The sequence below is a fragment of the Melospiza melodia genome, chromosome 3 (assembly GCF_035770615.1).
Source record: "Melospiza melodia melodia isolate bMelMel2 chromosome 3, bMelMel2.pri, whole genome shotgun sequence".
NCBI classification, from domain to species: domain Eukaryota; kingdom Metazoa; phylum Chordata; class Aves; order Passeriformes; family Passerellidae; genus Melospiza; species Melospiza melodia.
The window spans coordinates 44,340,549-44,354,574 of record NC_086196.1 but is presented as its reverse complement, the minus strand read 5'-3'; the positions used below and the strand labels follow the sequence as shown (position 1 = coordinate 44,354,574).

General features: G+C 40.2%; 1 protein-coding gene across 1 annotated transcript in view; it reads right to left on the bottom strand.

Moving 5' to 3' along the window:
• UST (uronyl 2-sulfotransferase) overlaps positions 1 to 14,026 on the bottom strand; it is a 151,521-nt gene that overhangs the window by 67,401 nt on the left and 70,094 nt on the right. The window contains exons 3-4 of the mRNA XM_063151551.1: positions 11,174 to 11,329; positions 3,963 to 4,042 (exon numbers count right to left, since the gene is read on the bottom strand). Of these exons, the coding sequence (XP_063007621.1) occupies positions 3,963 to 4,042; positions 11,174 to 11,329 (236 nt within the window). The remainder of the gene's footprint in view (positions 1 to 3,962; positions 4,043 to 11,173; positions 11,330 to 14,026) is intronic.

Below are 14,026 nucleotides of genomic sequence, written 5' to 3'. Positions count from 1 at the left end.
GGCCAGGGAAGGCTGTAGAACAGATGACTCTGTGTGCCATCACAGGGCACATGCACAACAACCAGGGGACCAGGTCCAGCCACCTTGGGTTTGTGAAAGGCAGGTTCTGCTTAGCCAAGCTGACCTCTTCCTCCAAGGTGACCTGCTCAGTGGATGGGAGCAAGGCTGTGGATGTTGTCTGCCTGGACTTAAGCAAAGCCTGTGACAGCTTCCTCCAGCACCCCCCAAGACAAACTGGCTGCTCATAGCTTGGATGAGTGCAGAATTTGCTGGGTGAAGAACTGGACAGCTGAGCCCAGGAATGGTGGTGAATGGAGTTACATCCAGCTGGCAGACAGTCACAGGGGGTGTTACCCAGGGCTCAGTATGGACCAGTTCTGTTTAACAGCTTCTGGTTACCAGCTTTACTAATGATCCGGATGAGGGGATCAAGTGCACCTTCAGACAACACCAAGTTGGGCAGGAGTGTTGATCTGATGGAGGGTAGGAAGGCTCTGCAGAGGGCTCTGGGCAGCCTGGATTGATGGTCAATTGTGTAAGACTCAACAAGGCCTGGTGTTGGGTCCTGCACCTGGGTCACAACAACCCCAAGCAGCACTACAGGCTGGGGGCAGAGTGGCTGGAAAGCTGCTTGGTAGAAAAGGACCTGGGGGTGCTGGTCAGCAGCTGCCAATCATGTGCCAGTGTGTGCCCAGGTGGCCAAGGCCGGTGGCATCCTGGCCTGGATCAGCAACAGTGTGGCCAGCTGGACAAGGGCTCTGATCTCCCCCTCTATTCAGCTCAGGTGAGGCCACACCTCAGCTCAGTTTTGGGCCCTCTCACTACAAGAAGGACACTGAGGTGCTGGAGTGTGTCCAGAGAAGGGCAACAGAGCTGGTAAAGGGTCTAGACAATAATTCGTATGAGAAATTGCTGAGAGAGCTGGGAAAAAAGGAGGTTCATGGAAAATCGTACTGCTCTCTACAGCTATCTGAAAGGAGGTTTGTAGCCAGGTGGGGATTGATCTCTTCTGCCAAGGAACAAGTGACCAGGCAAGAGGAAACAGCCTCAAGTTGCACTGGGGAGATTTAGATTGGATGTTCAGAAATTTTTTTTCGTGGAATAGGTTGTCAGGCATTGGGACAAGCTGTCTGGGGGAGTGACTGAGTCCACATCCCTGGAAGTGTTTAAAAGACATGTAGATGTGGCACACAGGGACATGGCTTAGTGGCAGATTTGGCAGTCCTGTGTTAACAGCTGGACTCGATGATCTTAAGGATCTTTTCTACCTTAAATAACTCCACATCTCTATTTTAAGACAAAGCAAATCAGATTCACATTTTTCACGACTCTGCTTATATTTTCTCTGCTTCTCCAGTACCTTGGTGATATGCTCTAAATGGCTTAATGCAAACCCTACACATCTTGAAAACACTCAAGCAGAGAGGTGCAAGGCAAGCAGAAGAAACTTCTTTTGTTTCTAATGTGACCAACCAAAAGAGTAGCAAAGTAACATGCCTTCTAACTCCCACCTGTTCGCCAGCTGAATATATGCAGGAGGAAGGAGAATAAAGTGTTTCGTTCCTGTGAACAAAAACTTGGTTTCAAAGGTATAAAATGCCAAACAAGAGAAGTGAGTCACTGGACTGATGTCCAGAAAGGCTGCTCCTACAAAAATTCACAGAATCCAGTAATGGCTCTGCTGCAATGGCACGTAGAAAGTCTCATGCCTTTTCCTAGAAGGGAGCATGAAGTTTCACCAAAATAGGGTTCTTTAATCTTCAAGCTGAGACTTTCATGGATCTAGACCTGCCCTAAACCTGCAGTCAGGAGTCAGCTGTTGTCCCCTACCCATCCCTGTGCATTTGCCCTGCTCCCCACTGTGCTGGCTGCTCGTGCCAAGCTATTGTCTGAGGACTTCAGCTGTCACCCAGAAAACACCACATCAATATTCTGAGCCCCGTTCTTCTATGAGGATGAGGAGTTTTGTATGACTTTTATGCTGAGCTGGCAAAAAAAGCTGGGGCAAATAGGAAGAAAAGTATTCCATAGACAATCTGACTCCAGCTAACCACCACAGGTAGGAAGGTTTCTATAAAGATATAGGGTAAAGAAATCAAGCAAAACTAAAACACTTTCATAATATTGTAACATTTATAACATGTATTTAAATCACATCCTGAAATTTCTGTAAATGCAATATTTGACAATCCATTTCCTAAAGAAATCAGTTTAAAAAAATCACCCTAGAATTAAATAACCAAGAAAATATAAAACATGCTACTTCATTGTTAAGTATTACACTGCTAATAAATTTTGAAATGAAAAGTGTTTCATTTATCAGAAAACACTAAGAAATGCTGAACACTAGTATGCAATATTGCTGCAATTCAATGCTGTCTGATTTAGAAGACTCATCAGCCTTTTCACTACTCTCAAAAAAACCCCCAAAGGTCTTCAGGTTTGCAACAAAGAGCCAAAAGAGAAGCTACAAATAATTTTATACACCTTATGTAACTGTTTTATATTTTTGCAGACTTATATTATAAGAAAAAGGTAAATACATTGTAGAAATATAATGTATACACTACAGAAGAAATGTGGTACCTTAGTGGCAAGGATGTACCATAGGTACTGAAAATGGGATCCCCAGGGAGGAGCAAGAGGTTAAGACTGTTGATCTTTTTCTTTTATACCTGATGCTGAATACCATCTCTGTAAAATCAGTCTAATCAGGAATCATCCCTCTGACCCTCACATGTGGCTACTCTTTTGATCTTGCAGTTTGGAAGAGGAAAGAGATCATTTACTAAAAGTGTGAAGTCCTAATGGTTTTTATTTTTTAAAGGTAATACATTAGAAATGGAACTCTCAAGGAATCAGAAGAGAGAACACAGAAGATCAAAATTTTGTTTAACTCCTCTTTGTTTCCATATAAAAAAATCATGCCCACTGTTACGTTCTATATCAAATGAATTTCCAATTGCTCAAAATATTTTATTTTCCAAGAAAACAAAAACAAACACACTCTGCCCCTAATTTTATAATTTCTTACTACACTGTCTACAGAAGCCTGAAGCCATGCACTCACATTAATTACCATGCAAACAAAATGCTGTGTAATTAGGCAGGCTTTGGCACAGATCTGCAGTACAATCATAATTCTACAGAATTTAAAAAAAATCTAAATGCAAGGAATCCAATCTGGTGGCACAGAGAGCATGGTTCCTGAATATCATTTCCAGATTAAACTTACAGTCTGGGCAATAAGCATCTGCAGTCAGCTTTAACCTCTGCATCCTGGCTAAATGCTAACTGGCATCATTCATTCAAGTCCTTCCAAAAATTCCTTAGAAGTTTCATCCAAATTCAATCTTCTTCACATTCCATGCTATAAAAGTCTCTAGAGTCTTGCTGCATACTTTTAAATATCTGCCAGAAGAAACAGCACTCCCATGATACAGAGTGTAATCTGTTTGCAGGGTTTAAAAATACTTCCATAGCCTGTGGAATGGGGACTATTTTGTCAGAACTAAATTAAATTGGTTATATTGGTGAAGAGTTATTCCAGGCACAAAATTAATGAACTCGGTGCAGATTTAGATCTCCTTTTAGTGTCTGGCTATACACAGATGAATGTTAACAGAAGTGTTCTTGCCACTTTTAAAACACAAGTGCACAGTTTAAAGTCCTAAGTTACCATCTCTTGCATGTTGACTGCAAACATTATAAATCACAATCATTTTAAGAGGCAAAAACATATAATAGCATTCTGACTTTTCACAAACATACTGTACATAATTATGCTACAGAAAAGTAAGTGCGAGGGGAAAAACAACAACTTCAGAATGTGAATTCTAGTGCCAGAAGGAAGGGAAAAAGAAGTGCATTATATTGTTTATGAGTAAAAGAGGGGAAAAGTTTTATGTATTACAATTAATAGAAATCAATGAAAAAGGTTTTTGACCAAAAAAATGCCTTACCTTGAGAAGTTGAGGAAATGAACATGTCTAGTGAATAAATAGGGCTGCTCAGCAGTGCTTATGTTTTTAATCAATTCCATCTAAAAAGAATTAACAAATCAAATTTTCCACGTTACATCAACGCACAATTTGAGACAAACATAAAACTTTCAAAAAACAGATGATGATATAATTTTCAAGTCTGAATTACTCAGGACCTCCTTCCCCACTATCATCAAGAGAGCATGATGAATATTTTATGTCTAAGCAAGAAAGGTTGAGCTGCAGACACCATTCTGCTACCATGGAGCTTATGTACTTCCAAAATACTTCCAGAAACGGGAATCAGTCTAAACAAAGGCATAAACTAAAGGAAAAATCTAAACTGTCTAAATCTGCAAGAGCCTTCCAAATGGCAGCTACCCTCTGAAGACACTAGCTCTATTCACCCCAATGCCAAAAATGCAAAATGTCTGTAACAGAAAGCAGGAGCTGAACCAATGGTCATTTTTGTGTAACAATAAACACTGCCAACACAGTCAAGACACCAATTGATTTGCTTGTTTAAATATAGAAATCAGGACTTGCAATTTCTTTTACTATTACAACAAATTAGGAGCACAAACTGAATGGGCACTTTGAGAAAGGTGATGCTAAATTCTAGTTCAGGCCCATTCACATAATGTTAATTTTTTCAAAAAAGTAATTAATTAATTTGAGTTTTCAGACGATTAAGACAGAATAATGTAAACAACACCACAGACATGATAATCTATTTTGTGTGAGCTGAACTCTAGCTATGATTTAGGGGAAACTGGAAGTATCTAGTGAAGCATCATGCTAGAAAGTCGATGTTTCAGTTAATTTTGCTTCCTTCTTATTAATTTCCTAAGATTTCATTTCCAATTTTCTGTTCTGTGTTCAAATGCATGCTATGTTATGGACACTGAACAGAAACACACTTGAAATGACAGGTTTATTGATTTTGCAGACTGGATAGTAGAAAGCAATTCATACACTGGATAAAAAAAGAGGCAAGTGTGTGAACTACATGTTCTGATTTGAATCATATTAATCTATGTGAGTGGACAGTAATTAAAAAATTTATTTCTTAAAACTTGAATACTATAGTTGACATAAAATAAGCAAGAACATGTAGTCCAGCCTGTTGTGTGGTCAAAATAAAGTAACTAGCATATGTGGAATTACTAGCAGCAAAAAGAGCATGGTAAAAAATTCTGCCCATGCCATAGCAAATACCAAACCACATTTAAGAGACAGCAGTTGTCAATTTTTTTCCCCTTCTAATGTCCAGTTTCAATGGACTGGTATTTTGCCATGGTTTTTGTAATTTATATCACATCTTCTTATCCATCCTCCACTTGCATCCTCTGCTTTTTCCCAGTGCACATACCCTGCTGCCTTCTTTCAGCCAACATAAGCTACAGCCATTTAACTGCCAGAAAAAAGTGCACACACTTATAGACTTTCTCTACTTTCCCTCTGTCTTCAACAATTCTATACACACATATACACTATGACCACTAAAGCAAGGAGTTCAGCTTGTCCACCTTCTCAGGATGGACCTTTCCCTGTCCAACTGGTTTGAGCACATCAGGGTATTTGAGGCACAGACCTCATACATCACAGCATATTAGGTTTGAGAAAGGACAGCAAGGTATGTTACACCTAAAAAAGGCTGAAAACCCAAAGACATGGAATGTAAGATGAGATCACCAAAAGAAGGACAGTATAAAGGGAAAAGAGAAACAAGAGAATATGGAGAGAACATGTGCAATTAAAATAAAAATTAACACAAGGAATTTAAAGAAATATTCAGGAAGGGAACAGCATCCCTTCCTTAGCTAGTCATATATGAAGAGCAAAGCTTGTCCGGATCACAATTAGAAAGCCCAGGAAGCTTTGCAATACTTAGCACAAAGGAACTGAGTATTGTTTCTTCGTGCTCTGAAGAGACAAAGGCTTTCCTAGCAAACCAGTATGTTGACATTTCTTTAGAACTGGTAACTCACTCTGACAAAAAATTATATTCTTCATTCACATTCATTCACCTTGTAGAATCAAACAATAGAAGACCCTGTAGCCTGTGTATCAATTGGATTCTGTGATAGTCAACCCACTACAGATTCTTTTTCTGTTTTTGGTTTTATTTTTATTGAGACAAGTTATAGGAGAAGAAGTTCTCAGAACTGTATAAAGCCTGATGTTATATTTTGCATTTTACTTGTGTTGCTCTATCTGCACGAATTAAGGACTGAAGACAGCAGAAGAAAGTTACTGATCTGGTATAAAAACTCTGTTCATGCCCCTATGGTCATCATTGTAATTCCTTCTTGGCATAAATTTAAAGAAAACCTTACTAGAGTATAAATATGGAGATATAAAGATACTATACCCACGCAAAGTGATCTCACCAAATCTGAAAACACAGGCAGCTCTAGTAGAATACTGCTAGATAAACGTAGCTGGGGGTATGTGTGAGTGTTGCAAAGCACCACATGAGCTTCCCCTGGCTCCCAGCTGTCCCCAGGGCTGGCACCCATTTGCTGTCAGGATTCACATCACAGCACTGCCAGGTTTCTCACTCCATTCCACCTGATGTCAGTGTCACAGAACCTGCTGCTGGACAAGCACAGACACTTCAGCCTCAGGAGCAAAGGGAGGCTGGAAAGATGCGCACAGTGCAGGAGAGCATCTGGCTCCTGGCTTTGTTTTTGATCTCTTGCTACCAAACTCAGTCTCTTGAGCAAAGACAACAGCTTGATCTAAAGCAGAAACAGAATTTTGTTTTGACTTAGAGTACCTTCATATTTAGACACTTAATGATCAACTGGACTTGTAAGCAGATGTGGATAAAGCTACAATGTGCATAAGAACAAACAAGCAAAATCCATTCTTCTAAAAACCCTGCCAAAAGGGTAACTAAGGCTCAACTGAAATGACACACAGATGTCAGGAGGGAAAAATAAGTAACTGTAATGGCTCATGGCCACATGCAAATTGTGGCCATATTTCCCATGGGCCTCTCCCTCTCTCATCATGCTGTTCTGAAATGCTTTCAGGCCAACAACCCAAATGTATTGCTCAGAAGGATATAGTGAGCCCTTCCTCTTTCTAAGATTATGTTAAAGTAAAAAAAAAAACCACAACAAAAAGAAAAATCTCCAGTGTCTCTCAGAAGAGTAAGTTTGGTTGGTTGGTTTTGGTTGTTATACTTTTTTTCATTTGTATGTTTGTTTCTCTAAGATGAAACAAGAACGAAAGAAAATAAGATGTAGAGGATCCAGCCCACAGAGAGCAAGAGTGAGCAGAGGATGAGGGCTGAAGAAAGAAATGCTTTTGGATGAAATGAGTGATGAAGGAGAATGCCATACAAGTACAGATGATCATATAATCCTAAATTTGAAAATAAATAAAAGCGGCAGAAGATAAACAATCCTGGCAAACACTGCTAGGGAAGAGATGAGTCAGAACACATCCATGGTTGGAGGGAGAAGCTGTAGAAATTGGAGAAGTACGAAAGGAGCTTGCACCTGCTGGGATTAAGAGCTGTTTCTCTCTCTCACTGCTTCCCAGAGCTCTCCTGCAGGAATTAGGCAGCTTCAGTGAAACCTAGCTGAAAAATACACTAATTTGCTCTTGAAATTAACTTGCAATGGGCAAGCAGTATTGCGATGGGTTGGTGCTGTATTGCAAATAAAGCTCCAGCAGATGGCACCGTGAAGTGACTCCAGGAGGGCCGGATGGGATGGATTTTCTCTAGCCTCAGCATTGTTCCTGCACAAAACCTCAACTCTGGCCTTCGAGACAGGTCGCCTTTCTCTCTTCTGGAGATGGCTAGTCCAGTCCCTGTGCTAACCACTCAGGGAAGCCCCACTTTAACTGTTCGAGGTTTGCAGTAAGTAAATTCTACTGGGAACAAAAGGAAATAACCAGGTAACAATCCCACCCTAACAATAGACAAAATGTTACGGTATTTTTTTAAGATGCTGTATTTCAGTGTGAGAATTTGAGGTCAAAATATATAAAAATGGTGAGGCAATTGGGATTTTGCAATGTGGTCTGCTGTATCACACTATGGTCTCCACTACTATTGACACAAAAAGGACAAAAAAAACCCCTCTGTATCTATTTACCCTGTGAGCTCTTTACTTTCTTCCACTGCTTTCAGTCTCTACTGAAGGCATGTAGGGCTCAGGAGGCACAAGTACCTACAAGAATTTTGGTATATCACTTTCATCTCAGTACTCATTTCCATAAACAACTCACAACTCCCAGGAATGAGACTAGATCTTCATTTTCAGCTCTCAAAAGCTTGGAATGGTTTCAAGAATTTCTTCACCTCCCCAGGCTGGTATGACCAATTTTCTGTCTTTAAAAGCATTTTAGAAAAATTTGTGATGGATTTTTAGTGCGTTGAACTGGAATTACACAGTAAGTTGGCTGCACAGCCATAATGATGGGTGGTAGAAGGAAACAATTTAAGGATAAACTACCAATTACTCTTGTATGTGACTGGCATTTCTATACCTATAAGCATACTCATTCTTACTTCTCTGAATGCAATAAAATGATAGTGGAGGACAAAGTCAGGGCAGGGGAAGACTTCATTTTGCAACAGTTTGAGTGACATTTTAAAGCCACATCAATTAGGTTAATATTATGTGTTATTTATTTCCTGTATTTAATTTACTTGAAAATATTACAGCAAATGGCAAGCCATATATTAATACATCTGTTTCCAGAACTCACTCCCTTATGCCCACAGATGTTCAAAGGCTGCACTTCTAATTGCTGGCAGACACACATAATTTGGGAAAATTTCTTAGTAGGAAGCAGACTGGAAAAGGCAATGAGAATATGGATTCCAATTATGTGCAATCCCCACAGCCATTAAAAACACCTACATGCTTAACTTTATTTAACAACGGCAGACTGCATAAGCTAAATATTTACAGAAAAGTCTTGGCCGGATCAGGGCTTTAACCAAACACAGGACCCAGAAATGACAGAAGGAAGAGAGACATATCTCAAGTGAGAAGCCCATGCTCATGCTGAAGCCTACAGCCCAGCCCAGCTTTCTTTTTTCTTTTTCCAATGCCTGGAGCCTGAGATCATTCATTGCCTTAACTTCCTCCTGTTACACCACATTAAAGGTGGAAACCATCATTTATTTTTTCATATTCTGCTCTTAAAAATTGAGTAGACAACTAAAAATGCCCTCAACAACAGAATAGTTACTGTCTCCAAGCATGTTCTCTGGTGATCAAAGGCACTTTTCAGCTAAAATACTCAATAAATTATGAGCCTATTGTAACTATGGAAATAAACCATAAATAAAAATAAAGAGACTCAAATTATGGCAGGGAAATCTATAGAGTAAATCATCAGCTCTGTAGCAATACTTCCAGCAGATTTGCCATTTAGTAAATTAACCATTTGGGGAGTCCAAAAGGTAAGGCAGATAATTATTTGTCAGTGTGTTGGTTGCATCAAAAGTAAGTCTGGGTCTCTCTGGAATCTCCACATGCTGGACAAAAGCATGGAAAACTGTGAAGAAGTGATCTTGTATCATGTTTTAACAAAGGAAAATCCACCTACCAGAGAAAGACAGAAAAGAACTGAAAGGAAGAAGCTGATCACAGTGAAAGCTGGCGATTACTATCACCTGAAAGATTTTTGGGATTTATGGTATGTCCCTCAATCAGCAATGAAAACTGGTGAAAGATACAAACAAAACCCGAGCAGTCCTACCCACAGAAATCCCATATCCCAGCAGAAAAACTAAGCAGACAGGCTCTGTAGCACGGGATAGTTTGACTCCTTTCTGATGGGACCATATCGCCACCTTCCCAGGCTGCACAGGGCTGCCATAGGATACACATGGGAATGCTGCAGCAGATGCAGAGCAGGCATTTCCTTGGCCACAAGCAGGGGCAGTGAGGGGACACTGTCCCCCTCCACAGCCTGTTTGTGGTGTGCCACATCCAACCATGCATAGTAGCTGTTTTTGGGCTGGCATGGCAGCCCTGCCCGTGGACCCCATCTCTGGCTGAACTTGACTTATGGAGTGTTAGGTCAGTCAGCTGCAGTGGGACTCCGTGGACATCTTGAAGGGGAGGAAGATGGTACCTGAAGGAGCAATATCAGCTCCTAAATTTTCTTTTGGAGTGAACTGCTGCATCTAAAATAACAAACTTGTGCTCATGAACAGGCTGCAAGTAAATGACCCCCAATCACAGCACAATGTCACTGGCAGGCTCACAACCATATTTTGATCATTGCACACATCCTTTTGTGGTTTGCAGGCTGCTATTTCTAGAAGTGACACAGGCAGCAATTGCAGCCTTTACCTGATCAGCAGCTCAAAATAGCAGCAGTGGGCAACGTGTGCAGCATCCGACTACAGACATGCACTTTGAGTCTGAGGTTTTCCTGCACCACTTGTATCAATCTACTCACAGAAGTGATACATACAGTGGGTACCCTGAAGAGAGGAAAATTTAAATAAGCAGATCTGTCACAGAAACAAAGCTGCAGAAGTAATCCTTCTACAACTTTAAGGGAACATGAAAAAGGGTGTTTGCGTTATGACGTTTCATGCGGTATTTCCACTTCCCTCAGTGAGGGTTGTGCAAAAACATGAAAAAGACAGATAAGCAAAAAGCTGAGATAGGATCAAGGACGTGTCATATTATAGAAACATGGGTTAGCATGGCCCTGGGAAACAACTTTTTGAAGCAACTGATTACTAGAAGTGAATTAAGAAAGTCATCAAAAAGGACCTTTTTGGCTATTATTTACTCCTGCTCTGTTTAAGACCCAAGCTAGGTCTGAATAAGGTGTCCTGGTTATAGGATAAATGGCTGCAGATACATTAATACATGTCCCAGATCTGTTTGCACTTAACTTCACTGTACTGATCTTTCTTGCCTTGCTGGTAGTCCAACTGCTATGCTGATTAAATTCAAGAGCTGTCTCACTGGAAGTTAGTTTTTCTGGTTAGCTGCCACATCATGTTGTTCTTGGCTCTGCCACCCATTTCTCTTATTAAGTGAAGTCACTTAGAGAACGATGAATTCCGCATGATTACTCAGGACAAAGTAGCAATGCATCTTTTTAACAGGATTATCTGCTAACATGTGCCTTTGTTTCTCAGTTTCATACACATAATAAGAAAACAGGGTCTAAGACAAGCAAGAGTAACTTACCTGCTCATTTTTGGTCAGTCTTGTTTTGTTATGTATGTCAGATGTAACCAGGTTGAATCCATGTTTCTCTGATAAAATTCTTAAAAGCAAAACCACAGTTCGACTTCCACACTTTCCAACTCTGTTGTAGACCACCTGACTGGGGAAAGGAAGTACCTAAACAAAGATTGAGAAAAAAATTGAATCAATAAATTGACATTTTGTTTCTGTGTACTTCTCAATAACATGCTTTTACCTTAAACCAACAGTCACATAGAGAAGAATTTCTAGGCCCTAGTTCAGAAGCATTCACTTCCCCTAGGAAGGTAGAAGCTCTTCAGAAAAGAAACAGCATGGCTCAGGGAAGTGGCAAGGTGAGATTTCCCCCTTGAGATGCAGTTAAATGCAACAGATTGACAACTACTCCAGAAACACTATTATTATTATTATGTTGGTAATGATCTAGATCTTACTGCTTGTAATCTCAATGCAAATACTCATCTTTAGTTGACTATCTCCAGTAAAAAGAATTTAAAGGAGTGAATTTGCACTACAGTTTGGGAACTTGAAGTCAAGCTGACATAATGCAGGAGGAATGAATGCTTGGATTGCAAAACTTCAGTTTAAAAAGAAACAAAAGCAACCAAATAACAACCACTTGCACAGAGCTGAAATTAATCAACCCTTTTAATTTAAAATATAAACATGAATCTTTCAAACAGACTCAGAACAAATCATGCCACTGGTCAAGGATCTACGTGCAGAATAATAAACAGGGCCACAGGGGGCCTGAGGCCAACTGGCACAGTCTGATCACCTCTGTACAGGTAATGTTCATTAAAAATCAAACTAGAACAGCAACATCCAGCCTGGCCACTGGGAATGGTGTCCAGCCCACACTAACTCTTGCACCCTGCTCTCCTTCCCAGGAAACCAGAACAAGCAAAAAGTAACTCAGCGTCTCACAGTCTGTCAGATGCAGCCTTATTTTGTTCCTGGATGATCTCTATGGGCTATTTCAGCAAAGGGCATTCTGGAGTCACACTATTGCACTAGACAAGTATTTGCTGTAAAGCACATACAGCAGCATGTGATAATACAGGCCCAGAGGAAACTGTTTCCAAGCCTTTAAGCTGGCTAACAGAGTCAGGAGCTCTCAGTTTCACCCACAGTGGGGCATAAACAGCACTTAAGGAAAGATCATTTTTCTATTAAGACAATGGCACAAAACATATCCTGACACAGGGCCTACACCTGGGTTCCCGGCAACCTGTGTTCAGCACAAGGAATGGCCACAGTGATGTCTCAGTGGTGTCTCTGCATATAGCTACTCCTGCTGCTGATGCAATCACGTTCCTCCAGCAGAAGAAATTCTAACATAAAAGCAGTCAGATGAGGCATATGGCACTTCTCAGTGCAGAGTACTTCTTCACTGCATTTGAACTGCTAATAGATCTTGATCAAGGAAGCAAAATGATTTGTCAGGCAACCCTTCAGACAACTTTCAAAGAGAACTGCCAAATAGAAAGAAAAACAAAGGAAAAAAATCTGTATTCCCTTATACTTAATGGGAATCTACTGGCACTTTGCTCTCAGTGTAACATTTCATGAACAAATGAACATTGCTGGTGTTACTGGTTGCAATGTTTAGGATATCCTGCACTGCAACCTAAATATGGAGGCCATTTTCCCCCAAATCACCCTGGGAAGGACTAAGTATTGGGTGTTCATGGCCTCAGTTAAGTTGGAGGATGCTGCATCTGCTGATTCAGCAAGCAAAGAAGGGCCTCTCAAGGCCCATACAAGCCCCACACAGTGCAGTATGTCTTACTATTTTGTAACATTTTTATAGGGTTTTCTATGAGAAACATAGTCCCCATATTTCTTTATCAATCTTTCCTTCAGAAGCCTTGCTTCCTATGAAATGCAAAATCTCAGCTTCAATTATTAGAGAACTCCTAAGGTGATGAATTTAACATCCCTGTGCTACAGATGTAGCTAACCTTTCCCAAAACTACTCTTAATGGTGTCTGAAAGGTTAACAGTTGAACACATTTTATTATGCTGATTATCACACCCTAATCAAAGAGAACATGAGCCCTATTTTGGATTGTCCCCTTTTTGGTTCATTTCTTTGCATAACAAAGACTAGCATCACTACTTGTCCCAGTCCTGCAGCACCATCCACACATCACTGCAACTTGTGGGTTGGGAATTACTCCTCTGCTTAGACACATGCTTTTGGAATACTTTGCTGTGTAAGTGAGTGAAAGTCTCCAAGATACATGACAAGTAGATGCTGACAAGTGTCAGTGAACAGGAAAGAGCACATGCACTATATGTTTGTCTAGCATTCCAGAACTTAGATGAATGATGAGAGTTTGTAGAGTTATGGAAATATTTTTAAGTGCTTCATAATTATTAACTGCTTTGATTTTGCTAGCAGTTTGGACTAGGCAAGATAGTGAGCAAATTTTTTTCTTTATTTGTACTTCAGTCAAGTACAATTTTACTGCTCACAGATTACACTCAAATTCTAATTAAATCCTTGACTGGATTATTCAGTAACTTTGGGTGAATCTTATAAAAGTAATTCTTTAAAAGCTAGATAAAATTAAAGGAGGCCTTTGTAAATTCTCTATTCTAAGTGCAAACAACTTTGTCAGCTTGGAAAAATGACAGTAGTTACCAAATTTGGCCAGTTCTCACATTCGTTTCTGAAACTCACCTTCCTGCACACAAACCATGGTAACCCCCAAAAAGACATGACAGCAAATACTCACTGCAGAAAAAGGAACCTGAAATAAAGGGCTATTATTTTCAGACACTTATTTAGCTTAAAGGAGACCAATGTATCAATGCCTTGTTTCAGTA